Here is a 23,699-nt window from a genome sequence, read left to right on the forward strand (position 1 = left end):
GCTGATCCCTCAACGCACCGACACATTAGATAGGAGCCTGGACTCTACAGTACGGAGCTCACTTATGGGTCCCTCTATGGAGCAGTTGCAAAGTGAACAGGTGGATAAAATCAAAGAGCGTTCCTGCCCCGAACATCTTGTTGTAGTGCGGAAGCCGCTGCTCCGTTCTACAAGTCCCGGATCAAACGCACACCGAATAGGGAAGCGTCTCCCTTCCTTATCCCTATCAAAAATCATCAAATGAGGACCAATGCGATTATCAAAATTCAGCGTTAAAATGGATAGCTTGTCAACACGTCCAAGAACACTCAAATATAGCGTGTCATTGCGCGGTGGGATCAACCGTGCATCACCGTCGAGCAATGTTGGTCGATGATTCATTCCTGCAACATTAGCGCCAATGGCGACGACAACATTGCGAGGAACCTCCTCCCATATTCTGTCATTGTCTGTGACGAATCGAGGTCGTGAATAGAAGGGTGGGTGCGGCTGTGGTGGCCGTGGGACAGCAGCAGCGGTCGGTGTGAGTGCTGAGCCGGAACTTGCTGGTCGGGATTGGGCTGGACGTAGTTCCACGGCTGTCCGTTAGGCGGGTCTGGTGGAGGTCGTGGCTGCACGGCATCAGTTGCAACATGCCAAGAAGGTTGTTCGTGGCAGGAAATCACCGGAGTTGTATTCGATGAGAGAAACTCGTCATACTTGTCCAGCTTCTTGTGTATTCTGTTGCAGACAACCAATATCTGGTCACATAGGTAAGATAGATAGATTTCATCGTTGGAAGTCATGATGGTGAGATCGCGATGAATTGATACGTTTATTATTCCACATATCTTGCATTATTATTTAATTGCATTATTTAGTTAGATATTTAGGGATTGCATATCTTTTTCATATCTTTTGTCTTGCTCATTAAGTTAGTATCCCTATTATAAATAGGGCTATTATTATTCTCATTAATCAATCAATGAAATAATCGTTTATTGTCTTTCTTGTTTTCTTTATCGTTTTTCTGCAAACCCTAGTTGTCGATGGGATTTCGCCTCCTGGGACTTCTAATCTATCTTCCGGCATCGCATTAAGGAGAATATCCTTAACAAATATAAAAGTGAAGTCCCGGGAGGCGGAATCCAGTCGACAACTCAAGCTTAAACAAAGTGCGTAAAATAAAACAGAAAGAAACGTAAATTCATAAATTCATTCATTCGATGATTGAAAGGAATAACAATGACACCTATTTATAATGCTAATGACCCTAACTTAAGGAATAAGAAAATATCCTAAACATATATGGAAAAGATATTGCAAATCACTAATTAACTAATTAATAAAGATATGGGGATCATCATATAGATATGCATGTATCAGTAGATCGAATCATGATAATAATTAATGGTGGTGATGGACCTAGCTCTCAGCTATGGCAAAAGTCCTATAAATCTACATAATAATTATTCTTTATGAAATTTTATGTTTCATACTAGATATTATTCATTCTTATTTTAGTATTTCCTTTTTTTAATTTTAAACATCAATACGTGTAATAATTGAGTGGCACGTAATTACCAAGATTGATTCGGAACCGCCACCCGAGTCCCGACCATGACCCCTATATATTCTCAATTTCGAATTTCAAGACAATAATATTTTTATATTAAAGAATATATGATATTTATCGTTATAAACTTGTTAATTGATTACTTGATTCGAATTTCTATATATTGCACGCACATGCAGAGACGTATAGAAACAAGCTTACTTGATTATAATTAGCTGGAAATTCTAAATATGCATTTACCATATGTGGATTGTGTGCCTGAAAATTTTAAAACCATAACAAATAAGTGATTCATAAATATACGCGTATGTGACAACCATCAAACTAAACAAAACAAGAATATATCATATTTATCGTTATAACCTTGTTAATTGTAGATAACACAATTACTAAATTCCAAATGAATACCGATAAAATGACTATAGTGTCATAATTACACATACCATAATTTTTTTGAAAATTGAGCACTTACATAGTAACAAATGGATGGAGTATTCTGTGTTAGATCGACGATGAAATCTAGATACTGATATAAATATAAGTAGGGTGAATTGCAGAAAAAATCACGAAATTTGATCAAATATAGCTAATTATATTATAATTATAATATTTTTTAATTGTCTTTTTAGTTTGGATATTAAGAGAAATTGCATACGATTAAAATACATTATTCTAATAAGCTTATTTAAAATGCTTCCGCATCATACAAAATTCCTCCAAATCCACATTAATGGGATAATTAAAAAAATATTAAAATTATGATATTAACAAAATTTCATAGTTTTTCGGCGATTTGCACTTAAAAATATTAGGAAGTTGCGATTTAGAAACTACCATGTGCTTACAGCTGTAAGTGGGCAAATAAACAAAACTGTGGATAATTTAGATTAAGCATTCAATGATAATATTGCTGCTTAGATAAATATATTCCTTCGACTATAAATACTCCTATTATATAAGTTGCAAAATGCATATAGTGTCGTGAAATTAAAATGGATTCCTTAGATAATGGACGTTTGAAGCCCCATTTTGCCATGAATGGTGGCTATGGACCTCTCAGTTATGTCAAAAACTCCTCCTACCAGGTATATATCTACATGCATTTTAATACTCATCTAGAGTATATAACTATTAGGGTCACGTTAAAGGCAAAATAATTTTTAAATGTGTAATGCTCAACTAAAAATAGGTCATTATAACATAACACCTAAGGATAAGGTCATTGGTACTTCGGTTTTAGTTCATTATAGGAAATTCAGATTTTAAGATGAACTAAAACTTCTGAATTTCCTACAAGGTTATTCATCTTGGAATCTGAATTTCCTTTTATGAACTTAAAGTAATGTAAAAATGAACTAATTAAAAGTTTTCGTTTAAAATATTTTTTTGGTTCTACATGTTTTTTATAGCGCCGAGTGTTAGAATATGCAAAGGCAATCATTGAAGAAGAAATCTTGACGAAATTAGAGATTTCAAGCAAGCATATTCATGGCTTTTTTTTGCATCGCCGATTTCGGGTGCTCAACGAGAAACAACTCTTTTCCGGCCATGCACACGATCATCGAAGCCATTAAACGGAAATATGAATCCTCATACCTCGAAACCTCAGAATTCTTCGTGTGCTTCAACGACTTAGTCTCCAACGATTTCAACACCCTCTTTAGTTCCCTCCCACCCGACAGGAGCTACAAGGCAGCCGAAGTAGCCGGAGACTTCCACCACCGCCTTCTCCCACCGTCGTCCGTCCACTTTGCGTACTCTTCTTGGTCGCTCCACTGGCTGACGGAGGCGCCAAAGGAGGTGGCGGACAGCGGGGAACCGTGGGGAGATAGTGTATACAAGAGAGAGGAGGGAGGTTTGTGATGCTTATTTGGATCAGTTTGGTAAAGATTTTGAATCGTTCTTGAAATTAAGGGCGGTGGAAATGGTGGATGGAGGGCTAATGGTTCTTCTAATACCCGGAGCTCCGGCAGCGTGGAACCCGGAAAAAGAATACACGATTGTCTCCCTCGTGGAACCTCTGAGATCTTCTCTTGTCGACATGGCTATGCAGGTACTCTCCATTTTAGTATAAACAGTGGCAGACACATTTAAAAACGTAGGTAGGAGTTCGCTAAAATGTCACATTTTTCTTTTTGGCGTATCACATTTAAAGTGTCACATTTCTATAAGTGGAATGGATAATTGTCATTTAGTGATTTATAGTTAATCTATAACTTTTGAAATTGAAATATAAAATCTTAAGTTTGTATTAATTGTCTCACAAAGGCGTTTCATTTAGTAATAGGGTTTCATTTTGAGCCCTTGTTTTGGAAAATGATAATTACTCACATTTAATAAAAACCCAATATTCGTGTACAAGTTTTTTGGTATTCATATATATTTCAAATAAAATTAGTTAAACAAAGAATTTGTGCAGCTAATTGACAAGAAAATATATTCATGCATCTTATAAATTGATTTTTCCTCATGAATTAATACGAATATTGTTGCAGGGAAGAGTGAGTGAAGCAAAACTAGACTCATTCAACATGCCTTACTACTTCCCCACTGTACGGCAGTTGAAGGTAATAATTGAAAGGAACCCTAGTTTTACCATTGAGAAAATAGAGACAATAAACACTACCGGAAATTACACGTTTCCGAACATCCGCGCTCGGGTTGCATTTTTTAGGGCAGCCCGTGAAGGCATGCTTGCTCATCATTTTGGAGGCGAAATCATCGATGATTTGTTCGACCAATACGAGAAGAAACTCACGGCCTCTCCAATTTTAAACAATGTAGAAAATGACAAAACCCTAATGATTTTAGCTGTGCTTAGGAAAAGCAGTCGACACTAGAAGAGAAAAGCTTAACATGACAGTTTATTTGATTTTGAATTCACTTTGGATCAGTGTGTGTGGAACTCATGTTCTTCTATGTTCTAGCTGGATTCCTCATTTTTGGCATTAATTAAATAATTATTTTCGTATTGATTTGCTAATTCCTTGTTCTTCTAAGTTCTAGCTGAATCCTCATCTTCAATTCTTTGGTACTTCTCTCGTGTAGATACTATTGAATATTGTTGCAATTTTTGTATCCATGTATATGAAACAAGTGACAAAAATGCCTAATAAATCACACGAAATGAAAATTGTTGTATGCCTTTAATTAGAAGAAGTTAGAAGATCATTATAGGAAAATGCTAATTTGTGTTTCGAATACATCACATGCGCTTTAAAAAGCGTCTATCTTGATGTCCCAACTAAAATTAAGGACTCAAACGAAATGTACCAGACAAACAAAAGGTTACGATGTAGTGACAATTTTGTCCAGTTTAAGGGTGCTTATCTTTGCACGCCCTCATTTTTTTTTGTCATTTTTTTAAAATTTTCTAACGCAAGTACGTAATTGTTTCTCAAAATTTGTATCTCAAATAATAACAAAGCGTTCGTAATTGTTTCTCGAAATTTGTATCTCAAATAATAACAAAGCACTTTGTGCGGATCCTCTATTATTCGTTGAATAAATTCGTGGTCTTCAGCTTGAATCCGACAAGATGCAATCTATTCTTGAATTCCCATTTCAAGAAATTTCTCACATGTTTATCATTTTTGTTGATGTGTGGATATTTTGTGTGGCTGAAAATTTAAGGGAACATAGCATGATAAAATATCAAAAACAATATGCATTAATTTGATTTATGTGCTCTTATAATGACTGAATATGATGTGTCATTCTTATTAATTTCTTTTCTAGCCTGTATTCTACGTCATCGATTTGCATGATACTTTCTATTTTTTTTCATTTGTTTGGCAAAAAAACGTGCAATATTTTGGGTTCGACTTGGCAATTTGATTAGAAAACTACATTAAGTTAAAGTACATATTTGTCGAAAATATATTGGCTGATAAGGATCTTGTAATAAACAATTTAGAAATTCTATTGAATTCATGAATGTAACATTCGTAAATCTTAAACTTAACAGATTGATACAAGTCCTCAATCCATATCCGCAATATATTGTCAGTACAAATTATATCTTTATGGGCTAAAATTATTTCTAGTTGGATAGCGTCAAATCACATATTTTTAATTACCTTGATATCGAAATTTGGGTATATACCTCAATTTAGCATATTGTGTATACACTGGCAAAGATATATACTGTAAAAACGGTACGTACAATGTATATCAAATAAATTGATAATATTATACTTATTATATAATGGTGTAATAGTAACGCGGTAGACCGAAATCCGGTATACCATAAATTTGGGTACGGCATCGAAAAAATGCAGTACGGTATTAGTATAGAAATTGGATATACCGAAGGTATAGTTAAAATTTCGGTAAGGTAAAGGTATATTTTTACTCATAGTAAATTTTCCGTACGTTATAAAGTATTATCGTTTCGGTACTGTTTACAGTAAAGACTGACCCCTAGTCTATATAAACATGGAGTATATGATTCACCTCTCTGAATATTTTCGTGATGGATTCCAAAGATAATGGAGATTTTTCTATGAATGGTGGCCATGGAGCTCACAGCTATGTCAAAAACTCATCCTATCAAGTATAAATCTGTAAAATCTTTTACTATCATAATAATTAAATTATTGCTTTAATTTATTGATAAGGTCTACTATAATTCATTCTTAATTCATGTTTTCAAGGGAGGAGTATTGGCAGCTGCAAAGACAATCATCGAAGAAGAAATCGCCACAAAATTAGATATTTCAACTATTAGCTTCTGCTGCATCGCCGATTTCGGGTGCTCAACCGGGAACAACTCTTTTCCGGCCATGCACACGATCATCGAAGCCGTCAAACGGAAATACGAATCCTCAGACCTCAAAACCCCAGACTTCTACGTGTGGTTCAACGACGTCGTCTCCAACGATTTCAACACCCTCTTCCGTTCCCTCCCACTTGACAGAAGCTACAAGGTAGCCGCGGTAGCAGGAGACTTCCACAGCCACCTTCTCCCGCCGTCGTCCATCCACTTTGCATACTCCTCTTGGGCGCTCCAGTGGCTGACAGAGGTACCCAAGCCGGCCGTAGGCCTCCACTCTCCGGCTTGGAAAGGGGGAAAGAGATTGTATGGTGTAAAGAGAGAGGAGGTTTATGAAGCTTATTTGGGGCAATTTGAGAGAGATTTGGAAGCATTCTTGAAGTGTAGGGCTGTAGAAATGGTGAAAGGTGGGATTATGGCTCTTCTAATTCCTGCACTGCCTGCCTATTGGGACCCACAAACAGAGTTCACTGTTGCTTCAGTGATCGAACTTCTCAGATCTTCCCTAGTCGACATGGCCAAGGAGGTCAAACTAATGTTACTTTTATTCGTAACAAAGTCAACTTTAATATAGAAATTGACGATTATATATGTTGACTTTTGCAGGGAAAATTGAGTGAGACAAAGTTAGACGCATTCAACTTTCCATACTACATTCCCACTCCAGAGGAGGTGTGGGCCATATTGCAAAAAAGCAATAGCTTCAGCATAGAAAGAATGGAGATTTTGAAGAGTGGTACATTGCTCACTGTTGATGGCCACGTGGCATGTTTTAGGGCTGTTCATCAAAATATGCTTACGCACGAGTTTGGGGCTGAAACCATCGATGAATCGTTCGACATGTTGAAGAAGAAACTCCAAACTTCACCGGTCTACGCAAATCCTTCTAATGATAAAACTCTTGTTGTTGTTGCTATCCTCAAGCTCAATAATGTTTAGTATAACAATCAAATAAGGTGTTTCCATGTAGGAAGATATATTATCTTTTCTATGTTTCATTTTTCATTTTTTCCATTCATGGGTGGGAGTGTGTGTTTTTCTACTAGTAGCCTTTTCATAATAGTACTCCGTATAGTCTAATGATTTTATTTCACAAACTGGGTTGTAAGTTATAACATGCATGTCTATTAGCAATAAGGATATTAATGTATTATACTCCCTCTGTCCCGGCTAAGATGACATATTTCTTAGCCGACACGAGATTTTAGGAGTTGTTGATTAATGTGGTTAATTGGAGAGAGTAAAAGTGTTGAATATTTTATTGTATAGAGAAAAAATGGTTGAGTGTATTAATTGGAAAGAGAAAGTTACCAAAATAAAAAATGTGTCATCTTGGTTGGGACAAACTATAAAAAAAGTACTCCCTCCGTCCCTGAAAATTTGTCACCTATTTCCTTTTTCGTCCGTCCCTAAAAATTTGTCACCTTTCACTTTTACCATTTTTGGTAGTGGACCCTACATTCCACTAACTCATTCACACTCACATTTTATTATAAAACTAATATATAAAAATAGGACCCACATGCCACCAACTTTTTCAACCCACTTTCTATTATATTTCTTAAAACCAGTGCCGGGTCAAATGGTGACGAATTTTGGGGGACGGAGGGAGTATTATGTTAATTGGGACGGATGAAGTAATATCCATATAGTTACTCAAAATATTATGAAATTATTGCATTTAACAAAATAAGAAGAAAATGACAAAGAAAATCAAAATTTTGAGACCATGGTTGGAATCGTATTGCCATATATGGACTACCGACTACCGGTCCCCAAATTAATTTCGCCATCTAAAACAAATCGACATCGGAATTCGTACTCAATTGCGACAATATAGTATACTACTAAAAGAGGCTAATACTCTATCATTAGAAATGAAACCTTTACTTTTTGACAAAAATTTTAATATTCTTATTTTGTGAGTTAACGACGAGAGAATAAAGTTCTATTTTTTTCCTTCATAATTGAGACGAAACTTTTCGACACAAAATTTAATAAATTGATCTTGAGTGTGGTAAATAAATAGATGAAAAAGTAAGAGAAGAAAAAAAATAGAGAGTATAAATTAAAAAGTGAATAAAGTAGAGAGAATAAAGTAAGAGAAAGTAAAGTAAGAAAAAGAAAAAATTTAGTTTATATGGAAATGACTCAACTATAAGGAAACTTTCTGAAATGGAAAAATGACTCAACTATAATGGAACTGAGGGAGTGAGAGGGATGAAAAAATAGAAATGATGTTGTTTCCATTTTAAAAAAACTTTATATTTTTAATGATACAATCTAAAAAGAAAAAGTTTCATTTATAATGAGTTAGAGAGTGTATAATTTACCAACATATGGTTGGGCATTAATTAATACTCCCTTCATGACTCCTATCTCATGACAATATAAGTATTTGAAATAACTTGAATTTTAGTACTACAAAATTGATATACTCCCTCCGTCCCGTGCTACTCGCACGTTTACTTTTCGGCTCGTCACAAAGTCCTTACATTATTTATAATTTAAGTTAGAATTAATGCATTTAATTAATATGTTAGTTTAAGTTAAGAGCTCTTTTATTAAGTGATGTCTCATTACACCTAAAATTCTTTTTTAATTACACAAAAAAATCAATCCCAAATTTACGGCCTAAAATGAAAAGTGCGAGTAGCATGGGACGGAGGGAGTACTAAAATAGAGATAGAAATAAAAGTATGAGAGTAGAAAATAGGTCCTAATTTATTAGATGGAAAAAAAATTCGAAAAGTTTCTATTTTTAGAAAATGAACGAAGAATTTTTATTTTTAATTAGGAGATGCATGCAGTATTCTAATATTAATGCCTGATTGTCTGCGTTACCAACTTGGACCCCACCTGTAAATAACTGGTGAGCAATCAAAGACTCGTTTATCATGAGAAATATCTGGCTTTTATTATGACAAACTAATCAAATTTGAGAAGATGATAGGATGTAAGACTTCGGGCTTTTGAATTTGTTAATCATAATTTGGTATAATATACTCCCTCCGTCCATAAAAAATAGGACACATTGTGAATATCACGGATTTTAATGAGTAATTGGTAAAATAAGAGGGAAGGGAAAAAAATAAGAGAGAAGTAGTGTTCGTGGAATGTGTGGTCCATATTATCAATAAGAGAGAAGGGAAAAAGTAAGAGAAAAGTTATTGAAAACTTTCATTTTTTAAATGTGCTCTATTTTTCGTGGACAATAAAAAATGGCAAATGTACTCTATTTTTCATGGACGGATAAAGTATTTATTTTACAAAATATTTTGACTATATTTAAATATATATTTAATATTTTGTTATAATTATGAAACTAATGGATTTCAAAATATGTTATTGTTTGATTTAGATGCATGTGTGCGGCTTGTAATAAATATGATAACTTTTAGGCTTAACTATTTTCAAGCATGGAAGAAATAAATAAAATTAGTAATTCCTGAAAGGTTGAATTCAAGAATGAAATTGCACTAAGAAAATAAACAAAAGTAAAATGAAAAATATTTAAGATATGTTTTAAAATTAATAAAAAAATGTCTTACTTCTATTTCTAAACAAGAGGAAACCAATGCGTGCACTATTTACCTTCTTCTTCACATACTCTTCGTTTTAAACAACTATTGATGTAATAGCTCCAAATATTATTTTGGTTTTTTTTGCTTGTCTAGTTTTGTAGAGATTGATGTCTTTTTTGTAAAAATCATGGATTAAATATGCCCGGTCAATGGATTTTGACCAAATAATAAATGTGACGAGACATTTAATTTTGTGAAATTAAATGACATAGCGTCGTTCTACATTTTACGTAGGTAAATGTAGTATATTCACTTTCTCAAATCCGATTTCCGGTGAGTGAGAAATAGTGGATTAAAGTTGGGCATAATTAGCTTTTAATTAAAGCTTGGAGATGGAGCTTAGGGAATAATTAACTAGTGTTAATTATCCCACATTGGAGGATTAACACATCTTTAATGTGTATAAATTAAGTGACTTTATGTTACTTAATAATTATAGTGGACCAAGATGGGTGAAAGAGCCCACACGCGCGCACACGCGCGCGCCGCCGCCGCCGCCCGCCCGAGCCCGTGCCCGTGCCCGTGCCCGTGCTCGCGGTCGCGGGGCCCGGGCCCGATCCCGATCCCGATCCCGATCTTGGACTTGGACTTGGACTTGGACTTGGACTTGGACTTGGACTTGGACTTGGACTTGGACTTGGATCTTGGATCTTGGCAATTGGTCTTTGGGCTTGGTGCTTGGCCCAAACTATTCTTTTTGGACCACCGCCGAGTCAGCAATCCAAGTGGCTTGACACGTCGTCAAGCGAGGCACAGTCACGGGTGCCACGTGAGAAATCCACACGCTCCACACACGGATGGCACACTCCTGCCACACGCCTGTAACCGACGTCGGTTACGAATTGCCATGATGACAGCCATCATGGCTGTTGACCCCCTGCAGTGGGGGGTCATACACAATTCAAAAAGCATTCTGCATCATAAGCTCTCTCCCTCTCCCTGCATAGTTTTTCTGTCGAAGCTCTGCCCTCTCCTCCATCCAGTTCGCCGGAGCTCTGCTGATTGCGGTGCTGCATCAATAGAGACGTAGCCGTTTTACCTTTGGGGACGACACGCCAAACCGAAGAGCACTACCGGGGCGTATCTCGTCTTGCGGGAAGAGGCCTCCTCGACTCGGCTGTCATAGCATACTGGTTTAGTTGTTTCATTTTCGTTGTAACTTCAGTTCTTTTTTGTATTCCTTCTTTTGGGTTGTATTACGCCCGGTTTTGTTATCTTGTAATCCCAGAAACCAACAATCGCAAGACGAGATAGCTTGCCTTTGAAGGAATTTGAACTTCTAAACTGAACTAAAACTTCCGAAACATTAACACCTTTTGCTGGAGATGTCGACGGAATCCAACACTGCTGCTGCCAACGCCACCGCCGCCATTCCCTCCACCATGGCGACCACTGGACCGGTCAACACTTCATCGATTCCCTCGATGATGCCAACTCCTGGCTTCCCAGCCGCTTCATCCACCGTCCCTTGGGTTTGGGATAACCCCTTCGGGGCGTCCACTGGTTCCACCTTTGGTGGTTCGGTTGGTTCCACTTTTAGTGGTTCCTTCGGGTCCTTTAACGGATCGAGTGCTGGGGCCTTCGGGTCTCACACGAATGCTGGGACCTTCGGGTCTCATGCGGGTGCTAGTCCCTTCGGGGCTGGTACGACCATGGCGGGCTCTATGCCCAACATGAATGGTGGGGGCTCTATGCCCAACCATGTTGTTGGCTCCTTCGGGGGCAACGGAATTGGTTCCTTCCAAGGACCAACTGCGGCACCTTTGGCACCAAGAATGATGCCACCTGCCGAGAAACCACCAAAGTTTGGAGGATCTGACTTCAAGCGGTGGTATCAAAAGATGTTGTTCTACTTGACAACATTGGGCGTCGCCAACTTCCTCACGGAGAACGAGCCGCCCGCGCCAAGCGACCAAGAGACTAGGCTCGAAGTCATGGCGGACTATGAAGCTTGGAGAAAAGGGGATTATCTATGTAAAAACTTTATTTTAAGTGCATTAGATGATAGCCTCTATAATGTATACTCCAATGTAACCACATCTAAACAAATGTGGGAAAGCCTAGAGAAGAAATATAGCATAGACAATGCTGCAGGGACTGAACAGGTTGTAGCATCCAAGTTTATGGACTACAAGATGGTCGACTCTCGACCCATCATGGAGCAAGTCCAAGAGCTCCAAATGATCATCCACTCCTTAGTGGCTGAAGGGATGACCTTGCCCGATAAGTTCCTAAGGTGCACGATCATTGACAAGCTCCCTCCAAGTTGGAAGGACTTCAAGAGTTATCTCAAGCACAAGCGAAAGCAGATGACCCTTGAAGACTTGATCGTGAAGTTGCGCATTGAGGCCGACGTGCGCAAAAGTGATCAAAAGGCTAAGGGCTTCACCCCAAATGAAGCCAAAGCCAACCTGTTGGAGCGGGGCGGTCCCTCCAACAAACGCCTTCGCCCAAACCGTCCAAACGACAAAGGGAAGGGAAAGCAGCCTTCAAAGAAGTTTGAAGGCGACTGCTACAAGTGTGGCAAACCAGGCCACTTTGCTAAAGACTGTCGCAGCAAGAAGAAGAAGCCGGCAGCCTACGTCGTTGAGAAGGAGTTCAAGGACTGGGATGAGAACGACCTCATTGCAGTGGTCACTGAAGAGGTTAACCTTGTTGATAACAAGGGAGGCTGGTACATCGACACCGGCGCTACTGCTCATGTTTGCTCCGACAGGAGCAAGTTTGCCTCCTACACTGCTGTTGAAGGGAGGAAGATCAACATGGGGAATCAAGCATCGTCCGAAGTCCTCGGCGATGGCAACGTGATTCTCATGATGACGTCTGGCCTAACTATCACTTTGAAGGATGTGCTGCATGTCCCGGACATCCGCAAGAACCTAGTGTCAGGATCAATACTAGTTAATAAAGGGTTTAAACTTGTATTTGAGTCCGATAGGTTTGTCTTGTATAAGTTTGGAAAATCCATCGGAAAAGGTTATGTAACCGATGGGCTTTTCAAGCTTAGTGTAGCAACTCGAAGTGTTGCGAAGCCATTGGCCAATAAGAATAAAGCATCTACTTCCTCTTATTTGATTGAGTCTTCAAATTTGTGGCATTGTAGATTGGGACATGTAAATTCAAAAGCCATTAAAAGATTAGTAAATTTAGATTTACTAAAGGCTAATGAATTGGATATCCAAGATAAATGTGAAATTTGTCTTGAAGCAAAAATGACTAAGTTGCCGTTTCACTCGGTTGAACGAAGCACAAAACCCCTTGAATTAATTCACACGGATGTATGTGATTTAAAGATGTTGCAAACTAGAGGTGGTAAAAAGTACTTTATCACTTTCATAGATGATTGCACAAGATATTGCTACATTTATCTTTTAAGAAGCAAAGATGAAGCAATAGAGGCGTTCAAAAATTATAAGAACGAAGTTGAGAATCAACTTGGTTGTAAAATCAAAATGATTCGAAGCGATAGAGGAGGCGAATATGTAGCCCCGTTTGAGGAGTTATGCAACGCAAGTGGTATAATTCATCAAACAACTGCTCCATATTCACCACAATCTAATGGTGTTGCAGAACGCAAGAATCGAACTCTAAAAGAGATGATGAATGCACTGCTACTCAGTTCAGGATTACCACATAACATGTGGGGGGAAGCTGTTTTGACAGCAAACTATATCTTGAATAAAATCCCTCTCAAAGGAAAAGATGTTACTCCTTATGAGTTGTGGAAGGGAAGGAAGCCATCCTACAAATACCTCAAAGTGTGGGGGTGTTTGGCAAAGGTGATGGTTCCTCCGCCCAAAGAAGTTACAATCGGACCTAAGACGGTTGATTGCATCTTCATTGGATATGCACTTAACAGTAGTGCATATCGATTTGTTGTTCACAAGTCTGAAATATCGACTATCACAGTAGGAACAACAATTGAGTCGAGGAATGCTGTATTTCTCGAAAATACCTTTCCTTGCAAAGATAAGGAAAAGGTATCAACCAATTCTGAGACAAGAATTGAAGAAGCCACTAGTTCTAAACAAGTGGAAGAAGAAGCCACTAGTTCTAAATCAACAGATGCGGAACCTGAATCGCGCAAGCGTGCAAGGCCCGATCCAAAAGATATAGTACTAAGACGTGGTAATAGAGTCAGAACACCAAAAACTTTTGGTCCTGACTACATTGCTTTCATGTTGGATGAAGAACCAACATCGATAAAAGTAGCCTTTGCTGGCCCAGACGGGCTGCATTGGAGAGAAGCTGTTCAAAGCGAAATTGATTCAATTTTGCTAAACCACACATGGGTGTTGGTTGATTTGCCCGAAGGTGCTAAACCTTTAGGATGCAAATGGGTTCTTAAAAGAAAGTTTAAGGCCGATGGAACAGTTGATAAGTATAAAGCCCGATTAGTAGTAAAGGGTTTTAAACAAAAAGAAGGACATGACTTCTTCGATACCTATTCACCTGTAACAAGGATTACATCTATCCGGGTGCTTCTCGCTATTGCTGCATTGCACAATCTCGAGATTCATCAAATGGATGTAAAGACCGCGTTTCTGAATGGTGAACTAGAAGACGAAATCTACATGGAACAACCCGAAGGGTTTGTAGTACCTGGACAAGAGAAAAAGGTATGCAAGCTCGTGAAATCCCTATATGGATTGAAACAAGCGCCATTGCAATGGCACTTGAAGTTTGATAATGTGATGTTATCAAATGGGTTTAAAATCAACGAGTGCGACAAATGTGTCTACATCAAGAGAACTAATAACGGTCATGTTATAGTGTGTCTCTACGTTGATGATATGTTAATCTTGGGTAGCAACACTCAAGTAATTAACGATACAAAGGCCATGTTAAAGAGAAACTTTGACATGAAAGACATGGGTCTAGCCGATGTAATTCTTGGAATGAAGATTCTAAGAACGAATGATGGAATCATCTTAACACAATCACATTATGTTGAGAAGATATTGAATAAATTCAAAGCCTATGATGGCGCGCCGGTTAAGACTCCAATTGAACTCGACGTTCACTTGAGCAAAAACAAAGGCGAGCCCGTTGCACAAGAAGAGTATGCACGGGTCATCGGGTGCATTATGTACTTGACTAATTGCACTCGACCTGACATTGCTTGTGCCGTAAACAAGTTAAGTCGTTACACGAGCAATCCAAGCAAAGAGCATTGGAGAGCTCTTGTGAGGGTTTTGAGATATTTAAAACACACTCAAAATCTTGGGCTACACTTCTCGAGATACCCCCCGGTGCTTGAAGGGTACTGTGATGCCAATTGGATATCCGATAATAGAGACTCACTTTCAACAAGTGGATATGTCTTTACTATTGGGGGTGGTGCTGTATCGTGGAAATCCACAAAACAGACCTGTATAGCCCGATCAACAATGGAATCGGAGTTCATTGCCTTGGATAAGGCTGGTGAGGAAGCCGAGTGGCTTAAGAACTTCCTTGAAGACATTCCATGTTGGTCTAAGCCAGTGCCACCAGTGCTGATTCACTGCGATAGCCAAGGGGCTATTGGAAGGGCAAACAATGGTTTCTATAACGGTAAGTCTCGACATATACGTCGACGACATAACACCGTGAGACATTTGATCACAACAGGGGTGATCACAATTGACTATGTGAAGTCAATAGATAATCTAGCGGATCCGCTAACCAAAGGGTTAAACCGTGATCAAATGAATAAGTTGCTAGAGGGAATGGGTTTGAAATCCACAAACTAAAGAATTGTCATAGTGGTAACCCAACCATGATGACTGGAGATCCCAAGAACTTGGTTCAAAGGGACAACTAAGCTATGAGAGTTCATGGAAAAACACTCAAACTATATCTATTCCCTAGAGAGCAATAGAGTGTTGGAGAACTTGCCTCGTGGTAAAGGCTAAGTCTATGACTTTTAATGGTTCTTAAGGATCTCAAAGAGATGGAATTCTCAAAGAGACCAAGTATGGCAAGGTACTTGACTAAGAATCACCTATGTAAGTGCGAAGTGTGGTCGCTTCATAAAAAAAAACCGCACTTATGAATCCAAAGTGGTGTCCAAGACCGCAATGGACACAAAACGTGAGAACGGATGAGGTTGAGGTGTTTAAGTGTTAACACCATTGTCTCGGTGCACGCCGTGGGGGATTAGTTCAAAGCATCGCGCTACTAAGCCGCCTGTGTATCCGATGGTGTCGACTATGGAGGGTTCAAAGTCAACAACTACCTATCCTTATGCTTATATACCTCGCGAGGGTTGAGCTTGTGTCTGCATGCATATGCATTCGGCTATTTCCACTCATGTGGGGGATTGTAAAAATCATGGATTAAATATGCCCGGTCAATGGATTTTGACCAAACAATAAATGTGACGAGACATTTAATTTTGTGAAATTAAATGACATAGCGTCGTTCTACATTTTACGTAGGTAAATGTAGTATATTCACTTTCTCAAATCCGATTTCCGGTGAGTGAGAAATAGTGGATTAAAGTTGGGCATAATTAGCTTTTAATTAAAGCTTGGAGATGGAGCTTAGGGAATAATTAACTAGTGTTAATTATCCCACATTGGAGGATTAACACATCTTTAATGTGTATAAATTAAGTGACTTTATGTTACTTAATAATTATAGTGGACCAAGATGGGTGAAAGAGCACACACGCGCGGACACGCGCGCGCCGCCGCCGCCGCCCGCCCGCCCGAGCCCGAGCCCGTGCCCGTGCCCGTGCACGTGCTCGTGCTCGTGCTCGCGCTCGCGCTCGCGGGCCTCGGGCCCGGGCCCGAGCCCGATCCCGATCCTGATCCCGATCCCGATCCCGATCTTGGACTTGGACTTGGACTTGGATCTTGGTCTTTGGGTGGTCTTTGGGCTTGGTGCTTGGCCCAAACTATTCTTTTTGGACCACCGCCGAGTCAGCAATCCAAGTGGCTTGACACGTCGTCAAGCGAGGCACAGTCACGGGTGCCACGTGAGAAATCCACACGCTCCACACACGGATGGCACACTCCTGCCACACGCCTGTAACCGACGTCGGTTACGAATTGCCATGATGACAGCCATCATGGCTGTTGACCCCCTGCAGTGGACTGAGCCTATAAATAGGCCAGCCATTCCATGCATCACTACACAATTCAAAAAGCATTCTGCATCATAAGCTCTCTCCCTCTCCCTGCATAGTTTTTCTGTCGAAGCTCTGCCCTCTCCTCCATCCAGTTCGTCGGAGCTCTGCTGATTGCGGTGCTGCATCAATAGAGACGTAGCCGTTTTACCTTTGGGGACGACACGCCAAACCGAAGAGCACTACCGGGGCGTATCTCGTCTTGCGGGAAGAGGCCTCCTCGACTCGGCTGTCATAGCATACTGGTTTAGTTGTTTCATTTTCGTTGTAACTTCAGTTCTTTTTTGTATTCCTTCTTTTGGGTTGTATTACGCCCGGTTTTGTTATCTTGTAATCCCAGAAACCAACAATTTTCCTGTCTGTGATCTTCCTTCGTGTTTGAGAATACACAGCAATAAACAAATGTCTTACTTGTAGTTCTATTCAAGAAGAAGCTAATACGTATCTACTCTTCTCATTCACTCACCTCTCCCACTAATAAAAAAATCGGTCTTTTACAATTACCCAAAAAACATTTAATTTTCTTCGGTTGACAAGATTAAATCTCATGATTAAATATATATCATGTTTGGTTCATAAGATTGAACCTCACAACTTAATTTTAGATGGATAGTGTTATGATAATTAGTCATAGCTTCCCTCTCCAACTAAAATAATCTCACAACTTAATCTTAGATAAATAGTCTCATGGTATTAGTCACTGCAACACCTAAGTGCATTGACTTTTTATCCTAAACAGTACTCCCTATATCATGTTAGAAATGAAACATTTTCCTTTTTTGGTTTCCCACAAAAAATGAAACGTTTCCTAAAATAGAAACAATACCTCTATACTTTTCTCTCTCTTATTTTACTCTCTCTTCATTAACTCACAAAATAACATTGCATAAAATCTCAGACTGAAAATGTTTCATATTTATTGAGACGGAGGAAGTATGTTTTAGGCCATAATCATCAGTTTCGTAAAAAAAATTGATGGTTAACTGTGTTTAAACTAAATTAGTGAGTTAATTTCCATTTTAAACATAATCTTGTGACTCAACTTATTTTAACACAAGTAATACCCGCAAGTGTACATGGCTAGTGTAGCAATTAGCAAGCAAGAGTATCGTATCCCACAGAGACAAGATTATATCAACTCAAGTAGCACGAACAAACGTTGACTACTATCTAAACAATCGAATAGGAATTGGTTTTATTCTAACACTACTAAAAGCATATAAAAAGTAAAAGTAAACAAAAGTAACAAAAGAGAATTAAACACAAGGAGAAGAGTAGAGCTTTGGATTCAACTACAATGGAAATGTCGTGCAATTACTTCAACAACTTCGATTACCTATTTTATGTCTCTAAGATTACTAGGAAAGTCATTAGTCTAGGTTGAGCCCCCTCTCGAGGGTACTCACCCTGTTGATTAACCCTTAATATTGAAGTCTCCTTCTAATATGTTTAGATTAACTCCAAGGCACAAAAGGCTCAAGCCCTCACAAAGGATCCCCTCTCTCGAGTGTAGATTATCATTGTGATGTTCACTCTTTTATCACCCCTAGTTAGGTATCTCTCGATTACTACTATCTAGGTAAACAAACTCAATTGATAGCTAAGCAATTGAATTGAAAAAGCACAAGAGTGAACAAAGAAATCACAAGAGCTAAGAAATCTAAAGAAGTCCTTGAATTAATCACAAACATTCATTGTAGTCTTCACCAAAACTCCACAATAAATTTAGCTACTCATGTTCTTCATGAAAACCAAAACAAATGATTCAATCAAATACATAATAAAGCAAATAGATACTCCTGTAAGATAGATCTATGGAATGGAAACTTCAATCTTTCGATTTGTAGTCTTCAATCTTCAAATCTCTCTTCCAAGTGTTCTTGGGAGTGTGTGAGAGTGTAGTAGGTGGTAGTTGTAGAATCATCCTTAACAAATAACCCTATCCTTTTCTCCTTTAATCCCCCATAAAAATCGCATTTTTGGCAAAAGAATACGCCAAAACAACGTACCCAGCCGGGTGGAATTGTAAAGGGTAAAAAATCACCCGGCCGGGTGATGATTTTCTACCAGTTTCTGACCCTTTCAGTGCAGAATCACCGTACCCGTGAATTTACAGGGTAATAATTCATCCGGCCGCGTGAAAGTTTCTGGACAGTGCAGTGTTCTTATAACGGCCATAAATTCTTCTACCGAACTCCGATTGAAGCGTGCAAGATATCCACGCGAAGCTCTTTCAAAGACGAAGAGATTGATATGCATTAGGGGCTGATTGGACTTCAGAATCGCTGACAAAATTGTCTCAAACCAAGGCTGCTGCACATCCATATATTTTGTACATTTTTCTATACATTCTTAACAAAATGGTCAACATACCAACATAATAGAGAAGTAGATATAAACACGCCCATTAATAGACAAAATATGACCAAATTCATATAAACCACCCTCTAAAACCATGTAAATTCCAAGTATTTTTATCTTGTCAATTAGAATAATTAACTAAAATTAGGTTTAAATTGATGGCTGACTGTCAATTTTAGACGAAATTATTAATTATGGCCTAGAAAAAAATGTCTAGTACCAGAAGCTAACAGTGTAGAACCAGAACAATTATATAGGCAAATGGTGAAGACTAATTTTGGATTGTAATCTAATTTTAATTCTCACTTCGTATATATTTTCTCATATGATCTCAATTATATATACATATATATGATGGTCCTGTTAGGTTGAGATTTTTAGCTTAATTGAGAATTGAGATGCATTTTCAGCCACTCATCCACAATATTTTCAAAATGTCAACTGCAAGTAGATTATGTCTACTCGGGGGTATTATCGTCAATAACATGCACATCAAATGTCAATAGTCTGCACATCAAATGTCAACAACTTATAGTTGGCATTATATGTGTATAGTTGACATTAATTGTATATGTAGTTGATATTATATGTGTGTAGTGGACATTATATGTTTGTAGTTGACATTAAAATAAAAAAAATATTTATTGAATAAAATGTACCATGAAATTACCATTCTGCCCTTTCATAATTAATTAATCTAAAAATATTTTTCCTTGTGGAAAAATTCTGGACCACTCATTTAATAAAAATGAGTGGCTGATAATGCATCTCAATTCTCAATTAAGCTAAAAAATCTCAATTGATCACAGCCATATATATGATAGTATATGATTCACCTCACTGCATAGTTTCGTGATGGATTTCAACTATAGCAGACATTTTTCCATGAATGGTGGCGATGGACCTCTCAGCTATATCAAAAACTCATCCTACCAGGTTTTAAATTAAATCCATACATCCATAAGTTATCATATTCAATTATTACATTTAATTATATTTAGATATGATTGATAATTTTTCGTGTGTTCATGCAAAAATAAATAACATTTGCAAAACATTTTTATGTTTGCAAGAGAGGAGTATTGGAAGCTGCAAAGGCAATCATTGAAGAAGAAATCGCCACAAAATTAGATATATCAACTAATAGCTTCTTCTGCATCGCCGATTTCGGGTGCTCAACCGGGAACAACTCTTTTCCGGCCATGCACACGATCATCGAAGCCGTCAAACGGAAATACGAATCCTCAGACCTCAAAACCCCAGACTTCTACGTGTGGTTCAACGACGTCGTCTCCAACGATTTCAACACCCTCTTCCGTTCCCTCCCACCTGACAGAAGCTACAAGGTAGCCGCGGTAGCAGGAGACTTCCACGGCTACCTTCTCCCGCCATCATCCGTCCACTTTGCATACTCTTCTTACGCGATACACTGGCTGATGGAAGTGCCCAAGGCGGCCGGAGGCCACAAGAGATTGTATGGTGTTGAGAGAGAGGAGGTTTATGAGGCTTATTTGAATAAATTTGAGAGGGATTTGGAAGCATTCTTTAAGTGTAGGGGCTGTAGAAATGGTGAAAGGTGGGATTATGGCTCTTCTAATTCCTGCACTGCCAGCCTATTGGGACCCACAAACAGAGTTCACTGTTGCGTCAGTGATCGAACTTCTCAGATCTTCCCTAGTCGATATGGCCAAGAAGGTCAAACTAATGTTACTTTTATTCGTGCCAAAGTCAACTTTAAGGGAAAGCTTTAGTTAATTCCACCTTGTTTATAGCGAATTTGACAACTATATTGACTTTTGCAGGGGAGATTGAGTGAGACAAATTTAGACGCATTCAACTTTCCATGCTACATTCCCACCCCGGAACAGGTGTGGGCCATATTGCAAAAGAGCAATAGCTTCAGCATAGAAAGAAATGAGATTTTGAAGAGTGGGACATTGCTCACTGTTGATGGCCACGTGGCTTGTTTTAGGGCAGCTCATCAAAATATGCTTATACATGAGTTTGGAGCTTAAACCATCGATGAATTGTTTGACTTGTTGAAGAAGAAACTTCAAACTTCACCGGTTTACATATATCCTTCTAGTGATAGAACTGTTGTGGTTGTTATGCTACGGATTCAATTCCCACATCGGTTGTGAGAACAACTGATGTGGGATATATAGACTAAATGAGCTCTCTCTCTTAACATGCTAGTCTTTTGGGATGAGTTCTCATGTTTGGTCTGTATCAATTGGTGCTTTCATTGAGAGCCCAAACGGCTCGGAGTGGTGGCCGGGCAACGAACTCGCCGTGACCAACGAGTGCGTTTGGGACCGCTCGGAGTGGTGGCCGGGAAAAGAACCAGCCGTGACCAACGAGGATGTTGGCCCTTAAAGGAGGGTCGAATGTTACAGACTCAATTCCCATATCAGTTGTCCCACATCGGTTGTAAGAACAACTGATGTGGGGTATATAGACTAAATGAGCTCTCTCTCCTAACAGGCTAGTCTTTTGGGATGAGTTCTCCTGTTTAGTGATGTGGGGTATATAGACTAAATGAGTTCTCTCTCCTAACAGACTAGTCTTGCGGGAAGAGGCCTCCTCGACTCGGCTGTCATAGCATACTGGTTTAGTTGTTTCATTTTCGTTGTAACTTCAGTTCTTTTTTGTATTCCTTCTTTTGGGTTGTATTACGCCCGGTTTTGTTATCTTGTAATCCCAGAAACCAACAATCGCAAGACGAGATAGCTTGCCTTTGAAGGAATTTGAACTTCTAAACTGAACTAAAACTTCCGAAACATTAACACCTTTTGCTGGAGATGTCGACGGAATCCAACACTGCTGCTGCCAACGCCACCGCCGCCATTCCCTCCACCATGGCGACCACTGGACCGGTCAACACTTCATCGATTCCCTCGATGATGCCAACTCCTGGCTTCCCAGCCGCTTCATCCACCGTCCCTTGGGTTTGGGACAACCCCTTCGGGGCGTCCACTGGTTCCACCTTTGGTGGTTCGGTTGGTTCCACTTTTAGTGGTTCCTTCGGGTCCTTTAACGGATCGAGTGCTGGGGCCTTCGGGTCTCACACGAATGCTGGGACCTTCGGGTCTCATGCGGGTGCTAGTCCCTTCGGGGCTGGTACGACCATGGCGGGCTCTATGCCCAACATGAATGGTGGGGGCTCTATGCCCAACCATGTTGTTGGCTCCTTCGGGGGCAACGGAATTGGTTCCTTCCAAGGACCAACTGCGGCACCTTTGGCACCAAGAATGATGCCACCTGCCGAGAAACCACCAAAGTTTGGAGGATCTGACTTCAAGCGGTGGTATCAAAAGATGTTGTTCTACTTGACAACATTGGGCGTCGCCAACTTCCTCACGGAGAACGAGCCGCCCGCGCCAAGCGACCAAGAGACTAGGCTCGAAGTCATGGCGGACTATGAAGCTTGGAGAAAAGGGGATTATCTATGTAAAAACTTTATTTTAAGTGCATTAGATGATAGCCTCTATAATGTATACTCCAATGTAACCACATCTAAACAAATGTGGGAAAGCCTAGAGAAGAAATATAGCATAGACAATGCTGCAGGGACTGAACAGGTTGTAGCATCCAAGTTTATGGACTACAAGATGGTCGACTCTCGACCCATCATGGAGCAAGTCCAAGAGCTCCAAATGATCATCCAATCCTTAGTGGCTGAAGGGATGACCTTGCCCGATAAGTTCCTAAGGTGCACGATCATTGACAAGCTCCCTCCAAGTTGGAAGGACTTCAAGAGTTATCTCAAGCACAAGCGAAAGCAGATGACCCTTGAAGACTTGATCGTGAAGTTGCGCATTGAGGCCGACGTGCGCAAAAGTGATCAAAAGGCTAAGGGCTTCACCCCAAATGAAGCCAAAGCCAACCTGTTGGAGCGGGGCGGTCCCTCCAACAAACGCCCTCGCCCAAACCGTCCAAACGACAAAGGGAAGGGAAAGCAGCCTTCAAAGAAGTTTGAAGGCGACTGCTACAAGTGTGGCAAACCAGGACACTTTGCTAAAGACTGTCGCAGCAAGAAGAAGAAGCCGGCAGCCCACGTCGTTGAGAAGGAGTTCAAGGACTGGGATGAGAACGACCTCATTGCAGTGGTCACTGAAGAGGTTAACCTTGTTGATAACAAGGGAGGCTGGTACATCGACACCGGCGCTACTGCTCATGTTTGCTCCGACAGGAGCAAGTTTGCCTCCTACACTGCTGTTGAAGGGAGGAAGATCAACATGGGGAATCAAGCATCGTCCGAAGTCCTCGGCGATGGCAACGTGATTCTCATGATGACGTCTGGCCTAACTATCA

The 23,699-nt window shown here is 39.6% G+C and overlaps 1 protein-coding gene and 2 pseudogenes across 2 annotated transcripts; all 3 read left to right on the forward strand.

The window, feature by feature from the left end:
• Positions 1-2,547: 2,547 nt before the first annotated feature.
• On the forward strand, positions 2,548-4,395 carry LOC121781734 (annotated as a pseudogene).
• Positions 4,396-6,043: 1,648 nt separating this feature from the next.
• On the forward strand, positions 6,044-7,426 carry LOC121781817 (loganic acid O-methyltransferase-like). 2 transcript variants are annotated; one of them, XM_042179518.1, is made up of 3 exons: positions 6,044-6,110; positions 6,211-6,855; positions 6,936-7,426. In XM_042179518.1, the coding sequence occupies exons 1-3, from the start codon at positions 6,060-6,062 to the stop codon at positions 7,266-7,268; spliced, it is 1,029 nt and encodes a 342-aa protein (XP_042035452.1). In that variant the 5' UTR covers positions 6,044-6,059; the 3' UTR covers positions 7,269-7,426. The 2 variants fall into 2 exon arrangements, with proteins under 2 accessions (XP_042035452.1, XP_042035451.1); XM_042179517.1 differs by having other exon boundaries at positions 6,053-6,120.
• Positions 7,427-20,240: 12,814 nt separating this feature from the next.
• On the forward strand, positions 20,241-21,400 carry LOC121781735 (annotated as a pseudogene).
• The last annotated feature ends 2,299 nt before the right edge of the window (positions 21,401-23,699 follow it).

Source organism: Salvia splendens, chromosome 20 (assembly GCF_004379255.2).
Source record: "Salvia splendens isolate huo1 chromosome 20, SspV2, whole genome shotgun sequence".
Classification (NCBI taxonomy): Eukaryota; Viridiplantae; Streptophyta; class Magnoliopsida; order Lamiales; family Lamiaceae; genus Salvia; species Salvia splendens.

Excerpts from the sequence above, each read along its gene's own strand:
- LOC121781817 (XM_042179517.1), top strand. The coding sequence starts at position 6,064 with ATGGTGGCCATGGAGCTCACAGCTATGTCAAAAACTCATCCTATCAAG. Across the intron at positions 6,121-6,210 it reads ATCCTATCAAGTATAAATCT|GGAGGAGTATTGGCAGCTGC; the intron begins GTAAAATCTTTT and ends CATGTTTTCAAG. Across the intron at positions 6,856-6,935 it reads TAGTCGACATGGCCAAGGAG|GGAAAATTGAGTGAGACAAA; the intron begins GTCAAACTAATG and ends TGACTTTTGCAG.